This window comes from Mixophyes fleayi, chromosome 4 (genome assembly GCF_038048845.1).
Source record: "Mixophyes fleayi isolate aMixFle1 chromosome 4, aMixFle1.hap1, whole genome shotgun sequence".
Taxonomy (NCBI): Eukaryota; Metazoa; Chordata; class Amphibia; order Anura; family Limnodynastidae; genus Mixophyes; species Mixophyes fleayi.
In genome coordinates, this window is record NC_134405.1 from 162,573,757 (window position 1) to 162,596,594 (window position 22,838).

The 22,838-nt window shown below is 41.0% G+C and overlaps 1 protein-coding gene across 9 annotated transcripts in view; it reads left to right on the forward strand.

Moving 5' to 3' along the window:
• The window catches only part of MAGI2 (membrane associated guanylate kinase, WW and PDZ domain containing 2), a 768,432-nt gene that overhangs the window by 635,628 nt on the left and 109,966 nt on the right, over positions 1 to 22,838 (forward strand). For all 9 annotated transcript variants that reach the window (XM_075208713.1, XM_075208714.1, XM_075208715.1 and 6 more), the window contains one exon: positions 15,008 to 15,649. In XM_075208713.1, coding sequence (XP_075064814.1) covers positions 15,008 to 15,649 — 642 coding nt within the window. The remainder of the gene's footprint in view (positions 1 to 15,007; positions 15,650 to 22,838) is intronic.

Consider the following 22,838-nt stretch of genomic DNA (forward strand, 5'->3'; position numbering starts at 1 on the left):
ATCTTTAGAGATTTGTATTAACTACCAGTCAACACACTGTGACCCTGTTGCGCAGTTATTAACAATTCACTCTGGTCCACTTGTATAAATAATGGTTCACAGTATATATTTCTTATTTTCTGTGAAAACCAAGTTTCTTGCTGTGCATTTAGCTCAGATCATCTTAGAAGACTGCAGGTTGCTCAGTAGTTAACACCAGAAAGTTAAACACATATCAAGACGTGTGGATGCTTAAAAATGGAGCATGCTGTTGGGGAAAAAAAAGTGTTAGAGCACTAGCCTAGATATCACTTTCTTGTCAAATTTATCTCCGCATTTATAAATGCATTTAATGTTATTGTTTTATATTCCACCCATGGTTTTGTTTGTTTTGTATTGAAATGTGTAGCAAAAAATATTTTTTTCTTATTATTGCAGTACCGTGTCGGCCAGAAAAACCTATGTGATGTTAAATACTTTCGTGACAAAAAAATCAAAAAAGACAAAAGTATTATACCATTATGGATAACCCAAAAAAATATATTATGTTTGCTAGCTTTCAGAGTACAGAGGTCCCTTCATCAGGCAAGTTTGCAAGGGAATGACTGAGAAAAAGGCACAACATTTAAGAGCTGTAACATAAAGAAATTTGTACCGGGGGGGGGGGGTGGGGGGAAGGGGGTGATACTTCATTAAGATATGCTAAAGTAATAATAAGGAGGTTTTCATTAGGGAAGGAAGAGTAATAATGGAAGAAACCTATCATGTGTCTGTTTATTATCTTTTTGTAAATAAGCCTTGGAAATATTTTTCAGATTAAACATATTTAATCTAGCGTATTTTTCAGTGATTCTTAGACTATAATAAATCCTTTGTGGTGGCAGAAAATGCGTATTCATTGCTAAGTGACTAAGGTGACGCCAGTCACGGCTAGCGGTTCAGATTGCTGTGTCTGGGACAGGCTGGGTGTTCGTGACAAACAACTTCAACAAATTTCACCCAACCGGGATTTATGACCCACTACATGGACCCACTTCACACCCCACAGCAGAGTGACTCCAGACCTCTGAACTCGTAGAATTTTTACTCTTCCATGTGTAATGAAAGCCATTATTATTATTATTATTATTATCCTTTATTTGTTAGGCGCCACAAGAGTTCCGCAGCGCCGTACAATGCACAAACAATAGACAGTACAGGGTAAAACATTACTGAGGAGTAAACAAATATACCAACACTTCAGAAGCTCCAAGCAGGCTAATGCAGTAAAGACGGAGCAGAAGAGCAGGTAAGGACACAGGAGGGAAGAGGGCCCTGCTCAAATGAGCTTACATCCTAAGGGAGGGTGAACAAAACTCAGGTACAAATGGGGGCCAGTTGATGTAAAGGAGAGAAGAGGGGACGAGAGGAGGAAGGGGAGAGCGGGTTAGGTGGAAGGATGGTAGGCTTTGAGGAACAGGTGGGTTTTTAGTGCCCGTTTGAAGGAGCTTAGAGTGGGGGAGAGACGGACGGAGCGAGGGAGGTCATTCCATTGAAGGGGGGTTGCCCGGAAGAAGTCTTGAATTCTGGAGTGGGAAGAGGTAATCAGAGAGGAGGAGAGGCGATGGTCATTGGCCGAGCGCAGGGAGCGGGCAGGAGTGTGAATGGAGAGGAGGTTGGAGATGTAGGGGGCAGAAGACTGGGAGAGTGCCTTATATGTGGTGGTCAGGAGTTTGAAGATGATTCTGTAGGGGATGGGGAGCCAGTGTAGGGCAAGGCAGAGAGGGGAAGCGGAGGAGGAGCGGCGAGAGAGGAAGATGAGTCTGGCAGCCGAATTCAGAATAGAGCGGAGGGGGGCGAGATGGGAGAGAGGGAGGCCAGTGAGGAGGAGGTTGCAGTAGTCGAGGCGTGAGATAATGAGAGCGTGGATGATAGTTTTGGTGGCATCCTGAGAGAGGAAAGGCCGGATGCGGGCAATGTTACGAAGTTGAAAGCGACAGGCTTGGGCAAGGGATTGAATGTGGGGGGTAAAGGAGAGAGAGGAGTCGAAGGTAACGCCCAGGCAGCGAAGTTGGGTGACAGAGGAGATGGAGGTGTTGTTGACAGCGATAGAGAGGTAATGGTGGAAGGGGAGCCTGGTGGGAGGAAAGACAATGATTTCAGTTTTAGCCTTTTTATTACTTTAGCTTATCTTAATGATGCACCCCCCCCCCCCCATATAAATTTCTTGATGTAACAGCTCTTAAATGTTGTGCCTTTTTCTCAGTCATTCATTTGTACACTTGTCTGATGAAGGGACCTCTGTGCTCTGAAAGCTAGCAAATATAATTATTTTTTTTGGTTAGCCAATAAAGGTATGACTCCTAGAATATATTTGGATACTTCTTGGATAATTGAATCAAGTAACCTATATAAGACAACATTGCCTAACATATTTGTAGGATAACCCTCATGATACTTTCATGCCCCCAATAAAATACCTTTGTTTTATTTGGCTATGACTACATTTAAGTAAGGTCTCTCTAAATTCTGTTTGGATAGCTCATTGACATTACCTAAACTTTAAGTATAAACTACCTTATTACCTAAACCTTAAGGCTGAGTACACACTACACTGTTTTCAGCCGATTATCGGGTCAATCAAATGAATATCGCATTACTGTGTGTACGCTCTAACAATGAACGATTGTCGTTCTGAAGTACAATGTATCATTTCATTTGATTTTTAAACTAGACTAAAAATGTTGTTCAACCATGGAACGATGTCATTCCAATTCTGCAGTGTGTATGCACTCATGACCAGCAATGACCATATATCTCTATGGAGTGTGTAGAGTCGCAATTTTTTCAGCAATGGTTATGACAGATGAGGAGCACAGATCTGAGGATAAATTGTATAAAACATGTATAGTGTGTACACATGAATCGGCATGCTGATCGGGATTTTTTTATTTTTATCTTTTTCGTTGGTAAAGTTGTTAAAGAACTTCAGGAAAACATTTCTGTATTGTCTATCCAGCACAACAGACCTTAAGGATAAGAGTGTGCAAATGATATGAAAAAATAAGTGATTACACATTAGTAGATATTTTGTAAACCCTCTTGTGCTAGCGCAAGGTCAAAATGTAAATAACACCTAAAAAATGGATTTGCAAGTCCAGTGAGAACAGTTGAGTTGATCAGAGCATTTGTCGCTGAATATTGGTTAAGTGCATTTACCTACATTTCTACCAACATGGAAAAACGAGATTATGTAATTTATGTGGGAAAAGATTATTTCAATAAGATAAAGGCATGGAGAGTGCACATGTAAGGACCCGCGAGGAGATGTGCCTCACAGGACGACTAACTCCTGATACCTAGGAACTTACCACGATTCGCGTGGATGACTGGACCCTACCTCTGTCCCGTATCGGGAAGCTCTCCGTACGCTCGCTGGTATCGCCCTAGGAAGAGAAACAGAGAGTTCACCCGGGCCTATCAGGAAAGGGCTGTCTGAGAACACGGCAATGAACAAAAACACTCTCAGTCAAAGCTCACTTGCCACCTCCTCACTTTGCTCTTGCCAAGGCGCGGGGGACTACAAGCACTTGAGACCAGGAACAGTCCCGCCTCAAGTGCCTCGCACACCTCCCGGTGAGGGCCAAACCGAAAGGGGGAATCGGGCGTGATACTCACGGGGACACTCCCGATTCCGGTCCTGCTCTTCTGCACCTCCCGACACCTGCGGATGACAAGGAACACACAGCCTCCCTCTACGCTATCAGTGAGACTAAGGTGTGCACCCACAACATAAGCTTACTACAACAGCGACCCGACCCTAACAATGCTCTAATGGTCAGCAACGCAACTAGGTTAAACAACTAAAACACTAACTAGGTTTGGTGCACTAACTACTCACTAACCACTACGGGGAACACCAGCCGGTGTTCACGGACTAATCCGGAGGGCGGTTCCTAACCCCCTCACCCAGGTCGTACCAAGGAGACTGTCTCTTTACTATGGGGTCACCCACGGACCCTAAGGACCGGCTGCACCAGGCCCGACTGAGGCTCACTGGAACAGCACACTAACCCGGGAGTCAACTGCTGCACAGAACAGCCGATCGAAACTGAACCGCCTGACTGCCTTCACCTGGATATCGAACACGTGTCCGTCCACCTGGAACCGCCAGAGAACCTGCACGGACTTGGGACCCTCGAGCAGAACCACGGGCCGCCCCTGGAACTGAATCAAGCTGTGCTGCACTGCCACTGACTCACTCAGTCACCCCCTCTGAAAACCAGTGTGACCCCAGGGACCTAAGGGACGGGAAGACTACGTGTGCTCTCCCCTAGCTATGTCTACAAGCTGGTAACTACACTTATCCCCACAGTGCAGGTTAGTACCGGACAACACAGGAAACAAGAGCCTACCTTTAATGGGGGCCTGACGTCTTGCACCTGGAACAAAAGGGTAGCACACCAAAAATACAATATACACGCAATATTCGCCGCACAGACGGAATAAAACAATATACAGTATATGGCAAGCTACTAGACCAGAGTACACAGCTGCTAGCCAACGAGCCAGTTGCTACAACACCAACAGGAGCCTCTGCTCTACTGTACCTCCTAACTTTAGTGTACTCACCTCACACAGGACCGTGACCTACACTCACAGGGCTCTCACGCCTCTGATACACCAAGGCCTTATGCCTCTAATTAGGGCCTTGTGCCCTGTTCTCCCAGGGAACACTAGCCCCTGCCTACCTAGGCCTTGTGACCTTGCTCACTATGGCCTCTAACTGACTATAAGGGCCTTTTGCCCTTATACACTTTGGGCTCATAGCCCCTACTTATCTAACTAAGGGCCTTGTGCCCTTACAAACACTTTATGGCCTACTGGCCCACTACCGAACTGTTAAGGGCATATTGCCCGGTTCCCTGGGCCTTGTGCCCCTAATTGATGCCCACAGGCCTTGTGCCCGACCGTGGCCACGGGCCTAATGCCCGACTTTACAGGGTGTGCTGCGGGCGTGGGCCCAGGAGGGGTGGTGCCCAACAAGGGCCTTACCTGCTTCCGTGGACTTCGGGGAACTTCTCCTGGACTCCTTCCCCCTCTGCCGCTGCCTCCACGCTCTGCCGCCGGCTTCTGTTCTTGATCACGCCGGTCTTCAGGCAGCAGAGGCACTCTTAGCCCTGACAAGGGCTCTCTGCCGTCACTGCTGTTCTCCACTTTCTTCGTTTGTTCTGTGCTTGATCCCGCAGCTCTCCGAGACACGTCCTCTCTCTTCACTCTCCGCCGTCGGACCGAAGATGGCGGCGCGCGCGCCGGCTTAAATTGTCGGCGGCACGCTGACGTCATCACGTAGCGTCGACGCAACGCTACCCGATGACGTGGCGGGTCCGAATTGACCCGCCGCCGCCCTGTAATTTCAAATGGCCGGGAGGTGAGCCCTAATTGGCTTACCATCCCGGCCGAACCGAGGGCACCGCCACCGCCCGAGGGACGACGACGGCCCCGGACAGGTAAGCCCTCCACACACACAGCCTTTTTTATTAGTTGTCCTACACATCTGGGTAGCTAGAAATCAGATTTTGTACAATCCTGTTAATGGGACACATTTTGCACTTTTCAGTTGCCCTTCTGTGAAAAAGCACATTTCTAGATACACATGAAGCTACTTGATAGAATTCTTCAAATACACAGAAGGGACACATGTAATAATGACAGTCCTGAAATAAACTTCACTCTCTTATTCAAGGCATAAGTGATGCTGAGCCTAGTAGTACTTCAGAAGAAAAACTTCAAATGAATAAATGGGATGATCCTAAAGTGTAAGTAGTTGGACTTTGAAATGACATTTCGATTTTTCCACCATGCCCATTTTCAGGTGTATGACAGATTTACCAGAGACATTTCCAAGGACCATGAAGTGAATATGTAGTTTGAAATGCACTAGGCAGAACAGTAGGCACATGAAGAAGCAGTGGTGGTAGTCTGCACTTCTTACAGTTTGTAAATTAACCTTAGCATTACTCACTGTATGCTTCCAAGCTGTATAAAAGTTCAGATATCTTGGCTAGTTTATCTAGGGAGAGAATTACTTTGATTGCATTCATAATGCTGAATATGTAGGTCTGGTTTCTTTTTCATACAACCATACTATTGTAGCTTTTTATTAGATGTTTGACTGAGCTAAACGCCTGTTGTTCATTCATCCCATCAGTCCTTCTTTCTATGCTGTCAGTATGAGTTGGTTTGTGACATAAGAAAACCAGCACTTTCGATATGTGGAATTTATGTAAGTGCTGCCAGCTTTTCAGAGGTTTCTGAGTATGCTGTGGTTTTATTAGTTTGGGGAATGGAGTTTATTGAAAATGTATTTGCATCTGAATTTGTGCTACCCATAATGGTTTGTGCACAACTCATTCTTGTATTTCTACCTCACGTTACTATTTTATATGTAATTACATCTGTTTATTTATTTTTATGCTTAATTGTACCCACGTATCTGATATGCTTACTGTATTTGTGTATGACAGATCTGTAATACGATGTCCAGCACTACTGAATCTGTGGCACCCTATAAATATTGTTGGTGATAATATAATTGCGGTATGAACCGTATATTTCACACTATGGTATATTTTTTTAGTCTTGTAGGTAAAAAACACACAGGGATAATATCACAGTGCATTCCATATAGCCATCAGTAACTTGTAAGGTTTACACAGCCATTTTCTCAGACCTTGGCAGCTGTCAATTTCCTTTGTATAACTAGTAAAAAGATGAGCACATAGTGAAATGCAAGTTATCTTCCTCTGCCTTCCAATAACACATGCTGGTAAACCAAGTACTGGCACATTGGAAAGTAGGAGCCATGGGGAGAAACATTGTTCCAGTTCTGTCTTCATTTATACTTGGGAAATTTTCAGCTGGATTGCTGCCAGACATGATATTATTTCATTAGAGATGAAGTAGAAGTTATGTCTCTGTTATTTTGGTTTCTTTTCCATAATGTGGACAAAAAACCCACAAAATAAATTTTACAGGCTTATTAAGATGTTTTGCATGTGTATTAGTGAATATATATAATGTACACACTCTGCCTTTTACAGACTTGGTGAGAAGATTTCTTGGCATTTATAGTTTAAGCTGTCTGGTATACAGTCATGGCCAAAGGTTTTGAGAATGACACAGTTTTTATGATGGCAATTTGCATATACTCCAGAATGTCATGAAGAGTGATCAGATGAATAGCAATTAATTTCAAAGTCCATCTTTGCCATGACAATGAACTTTATACCAAAAGCAACATTTCCACTGCATTTCAGCCCTGCCACAAAAGGACCAGCTGACATCAGGTCAGCGATTTCTCTCGTTAACACAGGTGAGAGCGTTGAAGAGGACAAGGCTGGAGATGACTCTGTCATGCTGATTCAGTTAGAATAACAAACTGGAAGCTTTAAAAGGCGGGTGGTGCTTGAAATCATTGTTCTTCCTATGTTACCCATAGTTATCTGCAAGGAAACACGTGCAGTCATCATTGCTTTGCACAAAAAGGGCTTTAGGCAAGGATATTGCTGTTCGTAAGATTGCACCTAAATCAACCATTTATCAGATCATCAAGACCTTCAAGGAGAGAGATTCAATAGTTGTGAAGATTTCAGGACACCCAAGAACATCCAGCAAGCGCTAGGACCATCTCCTAAAGTTGGTTCAGCTGTGGGATCAGTGCAACTCCAGTGCAGAGCTTGCTCAGTAATGGCAGCAGGCAGTTGTGAGTGCATCTGCACACAGTGAAGCGAAGACTTTTGTAGCATGGCTTAGTGTCAAGATGGCCAGCAAAGAAGCCACTTCTCTCCAGGAAAAACATTAGTGACAGACTGATATTCTGCAAATGGTAAAGGGATTGGACTGCTGAGGACTGGGGTAAAGTAATTTTCTCTGAATAATCCCCTTTCAGATTGTTTGGGGCATCTGGAAAAATGCTTGTCTGGAGAAGGAAAGGTGAGCGCTACCATCAGTCCTGTGTCCTGCTAACAGTAAAGCATCCTGAGACCATTCATTTGTGGGGTTGCTTCTCAGCCAAGGGAGTGGGCTCATTCACAATAAATAAAGAATGGTACCAAAACGTCCTCCAAGAGCAACTTTTCCCAACCATTCAAGAACAGTCTGATGATTAGCAATGCCTTTTCCAGCATGATGGAGCACCTTGCCATAAGGCAAAAATGATAACTAAGTGGCTTGGGGATCAAAACATCAAAATTTTGGGTCCATGGCCAGGAAATTCCCCATACCTTAATCCCAATGAGAACTTGTGGTCAATCCACAAGAGGCGGGTGGACAAACCAAAACCCGAAAATTCTGACAAACTCCAAGCATTGATTAGGCAAGAATGGGTGGCCATCAGTCAGTATGTGGCCCAGAAGTTGATTGACAGCATGCCAGGGAAAATTGTAGAGGTCTTCAAAAAGAAGGGTCAACACTGCAAATATTGACTTGTTGCATAAACTCAGGGCCGGACTAAGGGAATGGAGGCCCCTGGGCTAAGGGCGCCTCCATTCCCCCGTGAGGCCCCCAATGTGAGCCACCCGCCGCCCCCCCATACCCCGTGAGGGCCCCCCCCCAAGTGCTTACCTGTCACTGTAGTCGTCCGTCCCCGGCGCGCTGTAAGCTCCTTACTGAGGAGATCTCGCGAGAGTTCACTCACGAGATCTCCTCAGTAAGCAGATTACTGAGCGCCGGGGACGGAGGACTACAGTGACAGTGCTCAGCAGCATTGATCGGGCTGGGGGCGCCTCTGCCCCCGGACCGATCAATAATGCTGCTGAGGACTTTGAAGGGCCCCCTGGATGCCCGAGGCCCCTGGGCTATAGCCCAGTTAGACCTCGGGTTAATCCGGCACTGCATAAACTTAATATAATTGTCAATAAAAGCCTTTGACACTTATGAAATGCTTGTAATTTTACTTCATTATACCATAGAAACATCTGGCAAAAAGGTCTAAAAACACTGAAACAGAAAACTTTGTGAAAACCAATACTTGTGTCATTCTCAAAACTTTTGGCCATGACTGTATTCTCTCACATGCACATGTAAAGCATACCAGGAAAATGAGTTGGCCGGTGAACATATATTCTCAACATTGAATGCATGTGTAATGTTGGATTTCTCTATGTCCTCTTATAATCAGACATCAGATTTTGTGATGTCTGGAAGTGTAGCTCTGAGACTGGATGCATGGTTGGAAGGTAATAGCCTAGGCCATATAGGCCTACATCTAGAGCGGTGATTCTGAATTATTTTGGGGATTGTGGTGCTTACTGATCTTTAAGAACTTTCTGTGACAACCATTAAATAAGGTATGAAATATTCTCACAGTAGTGTCCAGGAAGAACAGTAAATACTAGACAGTAGAGTAACAGTGGAGACCAGTAAGCAGACTCCTTAGTGGTCACAGAAGAATAATTTCACAAGATTACTGACCATATAGGGGCTCACACTGATAGTGGAACCGTTTACTGGGAGAAGTTGCAGAAGAGTGATCCGTTTGCTTCATTTTATACTGTCCCTGCTATCCTTATTGTTTTATCACCTTAATGTACATATACCCAGAGCATATTTTGGCCATTTCAGGATTTAACACACACCCAAATAATAGATATAACACTGCAGATCGAAGTACAGCGTGATCTAAACCTAATTGTAGCAAAAGCTGCTTTTAAAAAAAAACATTTTTAAGGGATGTTTTGTATTCAAAGATAATTTCTATGTAAGAATAATTTTTACACGAACATTTTCAAAATTATGACCTTGAAAAACGACAATTGGTTTTACACGGTAAATGTCATATCATTTCCATGATGTTGCTATAGGAAAACCTTAATGAGCTCCGTCAGTATTGGAAGCTGTGGAATCTATTTAAAAGCATTAAGCTACTATCTGTTCGCATTGCCACTAATCACAGTTAGCTGCATTACCTCATCAGACTGTAGTTGCTTTGACGACGTGTTGGTGCATATAAAATGCAGACTTCTGGCTTTCTGAGATGGGGCCTTGACAAGTGGACTCCGGCTCTGGACACTAAACTGTAAGAAATTCTGCTGTACAGCAATTCCTTTATATCATGCAATACATGTCACTCAGGGTGTGTATGCAGAAATATTGAAATTAGTCTTTCTCTTCTCCTTTTTATTTTGTGAAGGTTCTTTAGGGCTATTGAGGTATGAGATGTGTTTAATACTTTGATTAAGGGAATTATTTGGGTTGATTAATAACTGGAATGATCCTGGTAATGACAATTTCTTCTCTGGGTTTTATTTGACATTGACAATGTGAGAACATATTGAGATAACAAGCGTGCTCATTGATGTGGAAATGTGTGCACTGCATTGTGCTCAATTAGCAGTGCTTTACCAATATGAGATATGTGCATTTTTAACTCCGTGGCTCAAGCGGTAACTGTAGGTGAAGGATTATAATTTGTTTCTACAGATAAATATTTAACTCTTTCACAACTATAAGCTTTTGGTTATGTAATGACATGTTAATCATATTGGTTGATTATACGACACAATTGTAAACTAACATTTTCTTTGTTTTAGTGTAGTAGGGTATAGAAGGGTAAAGCATTTGAAAACCTACTTGTATAAAATATATGTTACCTTTTATGCTATTTCTGTGACCTGTTTTCTTTGTTGCTCCTAGTCTCTTTAATATGGAGTTGAAACAATGCACTGTTTTAAAATGCCTCCACAAATGCATATATTTGTACATTAGTAAGTAATAAATGGTATCACATATTGACTTCTAGTTCTACAGTTTTACAATATCTGCTGCCTGCCCAGGAACTGTCAAGCTGATTTCCCTGAAAGTAAAGCATACTGTAAGCTACGCACATGTATGACAGAGGCAGTGGTAGTTTATAGTTGTGTAAACCATACTGCAGCATTGTCTGCCTGATTTAACTTCTTCGTTTTTCTTATACTTTTTACACTCTCAATACCATAATACATTTGAGGTAATTTATGAATGGCTATTTCCCACCATGATGTGTGCAAATACATCTAGTTTTCTAAAATCAGAGTGAATAGGTTTGCGAGAAGGAGTTGGGCAGAGTGAAGTATGGAAGAGGCACACCAGTACACCATGTGGTGTTGAACAGTGCGTAAACAAGATTTTATTTTGTGGAGTAAGATTTTTGCAATGAGATGGAAGGGAATAAAGTATGCACTTTTAGGGAGCATTCCTTGTCATTGCCCTTCCTAACAAGGACTGGAATTGTGCACCAATCCAGGGCTGATGGAGATCGAGTGCTTTTCTTGTGCTTAATGACATTTGCTAGGATCTCCACTACTGCTTGTACCACTGTCAGGTGGGACAGTAGACATCCTACTGCAGGCAGGAACTTCTCATGGCAAGTTTGCACACATGTCCAGGTCCCTCTAAACAAAGGTGCTACATAGATTGCAAGTAACCATCATAGAGTACTCAAAGGCTCCTCTTAGCAGTGTGAAATACTACCATGCCAGAAACAACTGTATGAAGGACTCTGGGCCACCCACAAATGAAGCAAATGTTGCAGGCATTGCAATAGAAAAATCTGTGTTCACTGGGACAATACAGCACTTGGTAAATCTGGAAAGGAGGTAAAGTGTCTTCAGTGACCAATACAGAGGCATCTCTCTTTAAGCAGGATACACATCTATGCAATTATCGTGCAGATCACACAATTCACAACCGTTTAGTCAGATATTGCTAAGAGTATGTACACTCCCACAATCATGTTTTATCTTCCCAAAACACATTGCCTTGGTTGATTTGGTTTTCTACACTTCTTAAATCACACTCACAATCAGTAATTAATTGAAATCATAATCACAATCAATGATGGAACGATGTTGGGGGCAAATGTGGAAGTGTGTATGCCCTGGCGACAGTCTGTCCAACACATCCACCAACATATTGCAGCAGCGTAGACAGATTTCTGTAGACTGTGTACGGAGTCACAATCTTTTCAGAATATGAGAGATGAAGATCACAGATCTGACAATAAATTGTGTACATGCATGATTCAGAATGCTCATCAGGACTTTGTCGTTGATGAAGTTGTTACAGAAATTGCATCTGAGGAAAGATTGAATAGGTGTGAACCAAGCTATACCTGGGAGCTATCCCTAACATCCAGCGATGCTGTGTCCGTGGAAATGGCAGAATAGAGGGGTTCTTCCACTAAATCAGTCAGAACACCCCAACTGCCAGGGCTGTCTTGTGCCGGACCAAATCTGCAGCCACCATCCTTATATTCCATATACAGCACATATAAAGCTTGAAACATGATATAAGTTGGTTCGTCATCACTTACAAGAGTTGTGCAGATGTCTCCACACTCTTCCTGACTTACGTGGAGGTCACACTACTATGAAACTTTCTTCCTCAAAAGTTAGTCAAGCTGTCAAATCTAGAAAGCCGATATTGCTCACCAGAAACAACCCGCACCAGGGTCTAGGAGTAAAAACTACCAAAATGTTGCTGGTAAATTACTAACTTCCTAAAATGACAGAAAATAATTCATCCTAATATAAATACAAAACCACCCTAAATAATAACTCTCAATAACCCACATGGATATCCACAGGAAACTTTTAATGGTAGAAGAAAATGGTGTAAAATCAGGTGCACTGCCACCTTCATGGCACTGCTGGGGAGGGTGTGGCCAGGCTACTGAAGAGGTATAAGTGGCTAGTCGCCCTCCAATCATCTCAAGTTTGGTACTAGCTCCCGATGTTGCTTAATGTTTGCGTAGAATTTGCATTCGTACTTTTACAAGCACCAACCATACATTTATAGCACATTTTATATTCTTTTCCAGCACTGTGTAAAAGCCGTAGTTTCATCTGTCACAGCACCAGGCACATATTTGATAAATTCTTCTGACTTTTCTTAATTGACAGGTGGTTTGGTCACATCGGCAGTGTCTGTCCTTATAGATATATTACATGTTATGTCAAAATTCCCAGGGGACACATCTTTCTCCCTGGGGGCACCTATAAGCACCCACCTTAGCCTTAACAATGTGTTCTGCTACCTGCTTTTCTCACAGAGATTGTAGAATCCCTGACAGGTAGTGAGAGGGGTGAAAACTGTAAATTTCACTGTGATCTGAGTTTGAATTTGGGCACATTGGGGAGATTCATATATCTCTAGTTATAGGAAGCATAACTGATACATTGATAAAAGATTTAAGGTAGGCTAGGTCTGATTTTGGCTTTACACACAGAGCTTGTCACTTATTGATTTGTATACAGATAGATGTATTATTGCCCACTGTTTGTATTTTACAAGGATAGCTCTGCTTCTTAAATGTTTATTTTTGATATTGCCCTTTTTAATTTATATTGACCAACACCATACAACATCCCTTGTAGTTTCTGTATATGATCTAAATTGAAAAGATAGATATTTAAAATGTTATGTTTTATTGTGTCTGTTGAGTGTTGCAGTAAAATCTTCTACTATGTAATTAAAATCTCCGCAGTCACCTGGAAATTGTATTTTTTTCTAATGTTGGGTAATAAGGACTGTAAGGAATATGATCACATTTGCAGATAGAATAGATTAATCCTTTGACAGTTCTATTTATGCAGTTTCCAGTAAGAAATAATTACTGTCAGTGTTGTACAGTGAGTTAATGTCTTACCTTGATTGCTATGCAATAATAATTTGTGTTTACCAGCTTTAAAGTCCCTTCAGCATAATATTTTTAAAACTCCTCACTTTCTTCTTCTTCTTCCATCTGCGGTAGCAGCTGGACTACCGTGTTGCTGTGTGTAAATGGGTGGTTTTTTTGCATACTACTAGATCGTCTTGTGCAGGCAGTTGAAGGTGAAAATTTAAGGTATAGACTGAGTACAATATGGTGTCAAATTGAACTCCATCTGCTTTTAGGTTTTTAAAATTAATAAAAATGTACATCCAAAAATCTCTGACCATTCAAGTTGTCATTGCATCCTATGGTTTGTGTTGGATAAAATGACAATATTGGAAGAGAGATTTTCTTCTATGGCAAAAACGTTTCCCAAACACTTTATATAATATCTGGCTTATAAAACAAGTGACTTATACTTTTTATAACATATTTTAAAAAGGAATGTACCAATCCCTGTTCCTCTTCCTTTGCACTGTGGGGTCCCCAGACAAATTAGGACCTACATCAAAAAGAGTCTGATCTTCTCCCTAGATAGCAATAGTGATTTTTCGCACCGCAACCCCCTGCTGCATCATTGTACAGTGTCTTCACAAAGACAACATTAGACTGTCTCAGTTCTAATAGTAAACATTTTGGGACTTTCGTGTGACATAATGTGAGGGAGACCCAACAGATAGGAAGGTTGTAGCCTAGTTCATGGATAAGGTCATGTTTGTTGTAGGACCACTTTCATCAAGTGGTCCACAGGGTAGAGGAATGGAGTCCAAGGGCATGGAAATCCATCAAACTAACAGATATTGGTAAGATCTTCCTTTTTTATATTTAGAATCATCAACTTCTAAGAGTCACAAAGATATATGGTATTTTATCTTAGTAAATTGAATATATATAAAGAGAAAAGCAGTTGCTGTTAGATATTATGCAATAAATACTTAATATACGATCTTTCTGCCATACTAAATAAATAGATGATGATGATACTATAAGGCTATAATGTTTCACTACCTTTCAACTAATAGACGTATTTTAACACTCACTAATTTCCTCTCATTAAAGAAAGTTGCATACTTTATCAGGCAGAACTAGCATCACATGATCAGAGAATGGATTACTGAGCAAAATGTAACTTATCTGTTCTTGAAATGATAATGGTTGATCTCTCTTTTAAAGTTATTTCTAAATGTCTGTCAACATTTTTCTTTTCTTATCTTGTTTTGCATTACCTTAATTTTTCTCTGTTACCTACTGAGAGCATAGACAACAATTTTGTCTTTTGCTATATGAAATACAATTCCTGTGTGCTAATGGTAATCTAAGTTATCTCATTTTGTCTATATTTTCTTCTCTGTGTAGGTGATGTCATTGTCTATATTAATGAAGTATGTGTCCTTGGGCACACACATGCAGATGTGGTCAAACTCTTCCAGTCAGTTCCTATTGGTCAAAGTGTCAACTTGGTGCTATGTCGAGGATACCCCTTGCCCTATGATCCTGAAGATCCTGCAAGCAGCTTGGTTTCTCCTTTGGCAGTAATAGAAAGGCCTCCCGTGGTGGTAAATGGAAGAAATAACTATGAAACCTATTTGGACTACATTTCTAGGACGTCTCAATCTGTACCAGATGTAGCAGAACGACCATTGCCTTCTTTGCACTCCATCCCAGCAGATAGTCAGCTTGAAAATACATTTCCACCACCTCCACCTGCACATGATGATAATGTATCAATGGCTTCTTCTGGAGCCACCCAAGCAGAACTCATGACCTTAACCATTGTGAAAGGGGCACAGGGCTTTGGCTTCACAATAGCAGACAGTCCAACAGGACAGAGAGTGAAGCAAATTCTAGACGTTCAGGGATGCCCTGGTTTATTCGAAGGGGACCTTATAGTCGAGATCAACCAGCAGAATGTACAAAGCTTGAACCATTTAGAAGTAGTGGAGTTACTAAAAGAATGTCCTGTGGGAAATGAGACTTCTTTGGTAATTCATAGAGGAGGTAAGTAAAATAATATTAATATAATGTGTTTTACATTCTGTATATGACACTGCAGAGGTAGCCTTGACCTAATCTTTATTATACAGTGTATAACTGCAATAGAAGTATTGTTGCCTACAGAATTATTATTTTGCGTCTATTGCTGATATAACTTTAGTCACATACTTTGAACTAATGAGCCCTGAGTGCTAGTGCGCTGTCTTTGTTAGACTGAATGGGTATGTGGTAGCGGCAACAATGCTCTCCAAAGTTACATTTTCTGAATTAATTAACTGTAAAAGAACACCTTTACCATTAATCAGTGCCTGCTATAATAAAGTGAAAGGGGGTAAATGGGAGAAGGACCTTGTGAAATGGGTCATGTTGGAAGGTATTCTGACTTACCGCATATGTTTCTGAATGATACATAAATACAGATTTGTATCCGAATAACATGATAGCGGTATATTTATTGTAACATCACATTTATTATTTTATATATCCAGTAGTTTTTGATGTGATTATTGCTAAAAATAAGGTACTTATGCTTGTTCCATGTGCTATGATGACATGCTCAACCCTGGTAAATGGATCACTGTTCAATTTAGCCACTCATAAGACCTGCAGACTGGATGAAATTTGGCCATTCTGCACCGAGCCAAGTGGCAGAATCACTGCTGGTGTCTCTGGGATCTGTTAGTCCTGTCTAAAGATGAATCCATAGACAGGCTCATAGCGGTCATCTTCCTCAATATGGGCTGCAGCATTTGTGAAAGTAGAACATCTGCTATGCAGTTTGATGTGATTTCATCCTCTCCAGCAAAGCTTTTTGAAATGCCTTATTTTCTGTATAAGGATGCACTCTATATTAAGGACTCGATAATTTATTGTCTATTTATATCTAGAAATATAAACAATATTATATTAAGTATGCTTTTAGTCATTTACAAATATACCCATCTATTATGATTTTAAATGTCGGAAGATTTAGATGGAGAATTAAACGATCAAAGTAATGTTGAATATATTAAAATGTAATTTCCCACTAATTGGTAACATTGTATTACTGACTTATCTGGTAATCACAGTGATTATGAAAATGTATTCTCTGAAGGAAAAGTGAGCTAATTGCTTCAGCAAAGATACTATATACCTGGAAATCCAAAATAGTTTTATTCCAGAATGGGGTAATTTGGTAGACAGCAAGTGTACCTGTGATCATTAACACCCTGCTATATAATGTCAAGAAGTTAGTAATCACCTGGGAGCCATTGAAAGCTGAGGTTACCGCTAATATTCTTTGTTTCAAATTAGGGGTTGTTAAATGAACACAGAGAAAAAGCAAAATTCTAAAGTTGGAGTGGGGGGTATTGGCATTCTGCGATGGATGATACCATAGGTGTGCAGCAGGAGGATTCATAGATAAAGAATCACCTCAGGAGTAACCTTATATTCAGACAGAACGAGTCTTGAGATGTATATCTTCTTTATATAGTACTAAGTACCAGGATCAGTATAACAACAGCTTTCAGTAATAGCTTCTTAACATAACATATCAGTAACATGAGCTGCTCAGCTCACCTCCTTTCTCAGAGAGTCTTTTCTAGAACACAGAGAGTTGAGACAGGAAGTATACAAACAAGTACATGCATATACAGCAGACAAACAATACACTTCTGTATAAATACAATGCCATCTCCTGACCCTCCATGGTAACTACATGCATATAAACAAACCCATAGTCTGTTGTACATATTTCAACACCCCTTCTCAACAGACTGGGTTTCTTCAGTTAGACCCATCTTTGACGTAAGTCTCCAATGTCTCTCTCTGACAAGAGGCTTAGTCAGGATATCAGCTGTCATATCTTCTGTTGGGCAATAGTTCAACTCTATAAGACCTTGTTCCTGTAGATCCCTCAGGAAGTGATGCTTGACATCAATGTGCTTGGTTCTTGGGTTCACTCTTTCTGTTTGTGCTAATGCAAGGCATCCTTGATTATCCTCATATATCTTGATAGGTTCTTCTTGAGGCATCCCTAGGTCTGATAGTAGTTGCATTAACCATACCACTTCTTGACTGGCGTGAGCTGCCGCGATATATTCAGCCTCTGTAGAGGATAGTGCCACGGAAGACTGCTTCTTGCTTGTCCAGCTGATTAATCCTTCTCCGATAGAGAATAGATATCCACTTGTGGATTTTCTGTCACTTGTGTCTCCAGCCCAATCTGCGTCAACATATCCTGTTAACTTGTGACTTGTGCTTGCTGAGAGCTTAAGCTTCTTGTTAATCGTTCCCTTTAAGTAACGAATTACCCTCTTAACTGCATTCCAATCCATCTTGGTTGGTTTAGAAACTTTTCCGCTTAAAATCCCGACTGCTGTGGAGATATCTGGTCTAGTGACGGTTGCAATATATAGCAATTTTACTATGGCCTTTCTGTATAGATGGTTATCCTGTAACAGGTTGCTCTGCTCATTTGGTTCCTTTACATAACTTGTCTCCATAGGAGTGCTTGCTGTCTTTGCTTCCTGTATACCAAATTCCTCAATGGTTTCCTGATACTTGTATTTCTGATTTAGTGTGAATGTTCCATCATCTTCTCTTGAGATTTGCATTCCCAAGTAATGTGTTATGTGGCCGAGGTCTTTTGTTTCAAACTGACGGTTTACTTCTTGTAGCAATTCAATTTCGTCCCCTTCTTGTTCGAAACAAACTAGCAAATCGTCCACATAGATCAATACATAGAACCATCTTTCCTCTGCCAACTTTGTATAGAGACATGGGTCTGCTTTACTTCTGACGAATCCCTTCTCTGTCAGAACTCCATTTATCTTTGTATTCCATGCTCTTGCTGCTTGTTTAAGACCATATATACTCTTGTTAAGCTTACATACATGATCTGGGTTTTGAGAATTCACAAAGCCTGGTGGTTGTTCCATGTATATATCTTTCTTTAGTTCACCATGTAGGAAAGCCGTCTTTACATCGAAATGTTTCACTTGCATACCTTTTATGGCTGCTGTTAGGAGTAAGGTTCTAATGGTAGTGTGCTTCACAACTGGAGCAAACGTTTCATCATAATCTTCTCCAAATTTCTGTGAATATCCTTTAGCGACCAGTCTTGCCTTGTATCTTTCTATTTTTCCTTCAGAATCATACTTGACCTTAAAAGTCCATTTACATCCTATGGCCTTTTTGTCTACTGGTAGTCTGGTCAATGTCCATGTCTGGTTGTCTTCCATTGATTCCATTTCTTCCTTTGCGGCTCTTAACCATTTCTGTGCTTCTCTTTCTGAAAAATTGGCAATTTCTTCCCATGATGTAGGTTCTTGTATGTTAATAGCTTTTGCTTTGTAAGATAAACGTGCAGGTGGTTTTCCCTTATTTTCTCTTGAAGAGCGTCTCACCCCCTCGGATATATTCTCCCGAGTGTCGCTGGTATCTGTCTTGTGTTGTACTTCAACTTCTTGAGTGATCTCTACTTCATCTGTTTCTTTGGATTCTGTACTTTCTTCTTCAGTAGAGTCTACTGGAATTATGACATCATTTCGTGTTTCTTCTATGAATGTCACACTGTTGCTTAAAATTACTTTTCCAGTTTTTGGATTTAAGATTCTGTAGCCTTTTGAATGTTCACTGTAGCCAACTAGAACGCCCTCTACTGCTCGGTTCTGCAACTTGCTTCGTTTTTCAGCGGGAATGTAGGCGAAGGCTCTGCATCCAAAAACTCTAATGTGCTTTAAGCTGGGTTTCTTACCACGCCACAGCTTGTATGGTGTTTTCCTTACTGCCTTGGAAAGTAGTCTATTTTGAAGATAGGTGGCTGTCGCTGCTGCTTCACCCCAATATTTGTCAGGTAGTCCTGAATCTATGAGCATGCACCTTATCATTTCTGTTAGTGATCTGTTTTTCCTCTCAGATACACCATTTTGCTCTGGTGTATATGGTACTGTCTTCTGATGCTCAATACCGAGTCCTCTTAAGTACTGTTCTATTTTCTGGCCTGTGAACTTGCCTCCATTGTCACTGCGAAGAGTTAGCATATTCCTCTTGAACCTGTTTCCGGTCATGGTCACATAGTTTTGCAGCTTTTCTAAGACTTCATCTTTACTTTGTATTAGATAAGTGACTGTGAACCTGGAATAGTCGTCAATGAATGTCAGCATATACCTTTTGTCTCCTACGGTTCGCGTTTTCATAGGTCCACATACATCACTATGTTCCAGGTCTAGTGGTCTGGAAGCTCTGTTTTCACTTTTCTTAGGAATTGTCATCCTTGTTGCTTTTGCTTTTATGCAGCATTGGCATTTCATCATTGCCGAACAGTCTGACACTGTGAGATCCCTGGCTAGGTCTCTCCTCTGCATTTCCTTTATGCAATCTGGGTGACTATGTCCTAATCTTCTATGCCACTTGTGAATACAGTCAGTGCGTTTCTGTGCGCTCAGCTTGCCTGCTGTTCTGCGATATCCAGACAGTATAAATGTTCTCTTATTCTGGCTGTAGCTAGCGTTTCTCTTCCATTTTGGATAAAACACTTATTATTCTGAAACTTTACAGTAAGTCCTTTTTCTACTAGATTCTTTACTGACAGCAGTGCTCCTTCAAGCTTGGGAACATATAGCACATCTGTTACGGGTATCTCTGCATAGCTGCCATTACTCTTGGAGCATAGGAATTGACCATTCCCTTTCCCTTCTGCAATGATATTTGTTCCATCTGCCAGGTAGATTGTTTGTTTCTTTATGGTTCAAATCAAGTTCAGTAAAGAAGTCCTTTTTGTTTGTCATATGACTAGTCGCTCCTGAGTCTACATACCACTTTTCCGACAATTGGGTTACTGTCGCTTTAAATGTTCCATTCCAGTTGTGTGCTCCTGTATCTGTAAGTGTGGCTTTGGCTCTTTTTTTGTGTAATCTTTCTGGTGGTTTGTGCTGCTCTGTCTTCCATATGGTGCAATCTTTTTTCAGGTGACCCACTTTCTTGCATCTGAAACATGCTCTTGTTTCCCTGGTGTGTGGCTTAGTGTCCACCATTTTAAGTGCTTTCTCTATGTCACTCTCAGTATTGCACTCTGCAAGCTCCTTTCTGCGTTGATACTCCTCTATAAGCCTGTTCTTCACAAAGTCTAGTGTGATTTCTGCTTCAGGTCTCATTTCTAGTGCGTTTATTAGTGCACTGTATGTATCTGGTAAGCTGCACAGGAGGATAGCTACTATGTGGTTGCTTTTTATTTCTTCTCCCATTGACCTGAGCTGTATGGTTATCTCTAGTACTGCACTGATGTGTTCTTGCATTGTATTGCCTTTGTTAAATCTTATTTGGTATAGTTTTCTTAATAGGAATAGTTTGCTGTTCAAACTTGATCCTTCATGCACCCTCTGTAATGCAATCCACATGTCTTTAGCTGTACTCTCTTGTCTTATGTGTATAAGCTGATCATCTTCCACCAGTAAACTTATGGTGGCTCTTGCCTGTTTGTCCTTCTTAATCCACTGCTGATCCTCTCCTTCGGGTCTGTCTGCACTTTTGACTTCCCATAAATCATCTCTGGTTAATAGCATTTCTACTTTAAACTTCCATGTCTGATAGTTCTCATTAGAAAGCTTGCTAGCAGCTAGTCTGAGATCTGTGTAATTGGCCATAACCCTTCCTTGTATGAATCTCTCTATTCTTTTGTGATATTAAACTTGTTTTACTCACAGTTTTCTCTCCAAGGTTCTCCTGGGTGTTTCTTGTGTACGTTACACGGTCTGCTGTCTGTGCCTGCTGGGACTTGCAGTGCAGCTTGTGATCTGGATGCTGCTTAGGATGCACTCCTGATAACTTTATCTTGTATAGACTCCAGTCTGGGCCCATAACCTATTGGCATTCTGCGATGGATGATACCATAGGTGTGCAGCAGGATGTCTCATAGATAAAGAATCACCTCAGGAGTTACCTTATATTCAGACAGAACGAGTCTTGAGATGTATATCTTTATATAGTACTAAGTACCAGGATCAGTATAACAACAGCTTTCAGTAATAGCTTCTTAACATAACATATCAGTAACATGAGCTGCTCAGCTCACCTCCTTTCTCAAAGAGTCTTTTCTAGAACACAGAGAGTTGAGACAGGAAATATACAAACAAGTACATGCATATACAGCAGACAAACAATACACCTCTGTATGAATACAGCGCCATCCGCTGACCCTCCATGGTAACTACATGCATATAAACAAACCCATAGTCTGTTGTACATATTTCAACAGGGGGCACTCCAACTTTAGGATTAAGTTTATTGTAACATCAACGGAAAGGCTTAAACATATTGGATATTTCATTGTATTGTCTAGGATAATGAATACAAAACATAAATAATAGACACATTTTCTGAAATTTTTTTTTGACACATAAAATACCTTAAAAGTTCAATATTGAAAATATGTTGATCAATTATGAGCACTGGTTGTCAAATAAAAGTAAATTTTTAGGAAAACAAATGATTGATCTTGGTAGACTAGAGGGATGGTCTAAAGCGTGAAAACTACAGTTTAATGCCAAAAATGCAAAATCATGGACTTGGGTATCAAAAACCTAAAGGCTAAATACAGAATTAACAGCACTGTAATGGAAACTATCGAGGAGGACAGGGATCTAGGAGTCCCTATTTAAGGTGACTTAAAGACAAGTAAGCAATAGTAATAACAAAGCAATGAGGAAGGCAAGTCAGATGCTTGGTTGCATAGGGAGAGGAATTAGTAGCAGAAAGAAAGAAGTAATAATGCCACTGGAAAGGTCATTGGTACGGCCTAATCTAAAACAGTGTTTCTCAAACCCAGTCCTCAGGACCCCTAACAGTACATGTTTTCCAGGTGACAAGGCAAATAATTATACCACCTGTGAATCTGTTACATGTGTCAGTCAGTAATGAATACATCTGTGCTAAAGCAAGGAGATATGGAGAACAAGCACCGTTAGGGGTCCTGAGGACCAGGTTTAAGAAACACTGATCTAGAATACAGTGTTCAGTTCTGGAGGCCATATCTCCAGAAGGTTATAAATACATTAGAGACTGTACAAAAAAGGGTAACTAAAATGGTCATGGCCTACAGCACACAACTTAACCAGAAAGACTAGTAGATCTTAATATGTATAGTTTGGAGCAGAGAAGAGAAAGGAGAAACTTTCATTATATATCAAGGGTTTTATAACAAAGTACA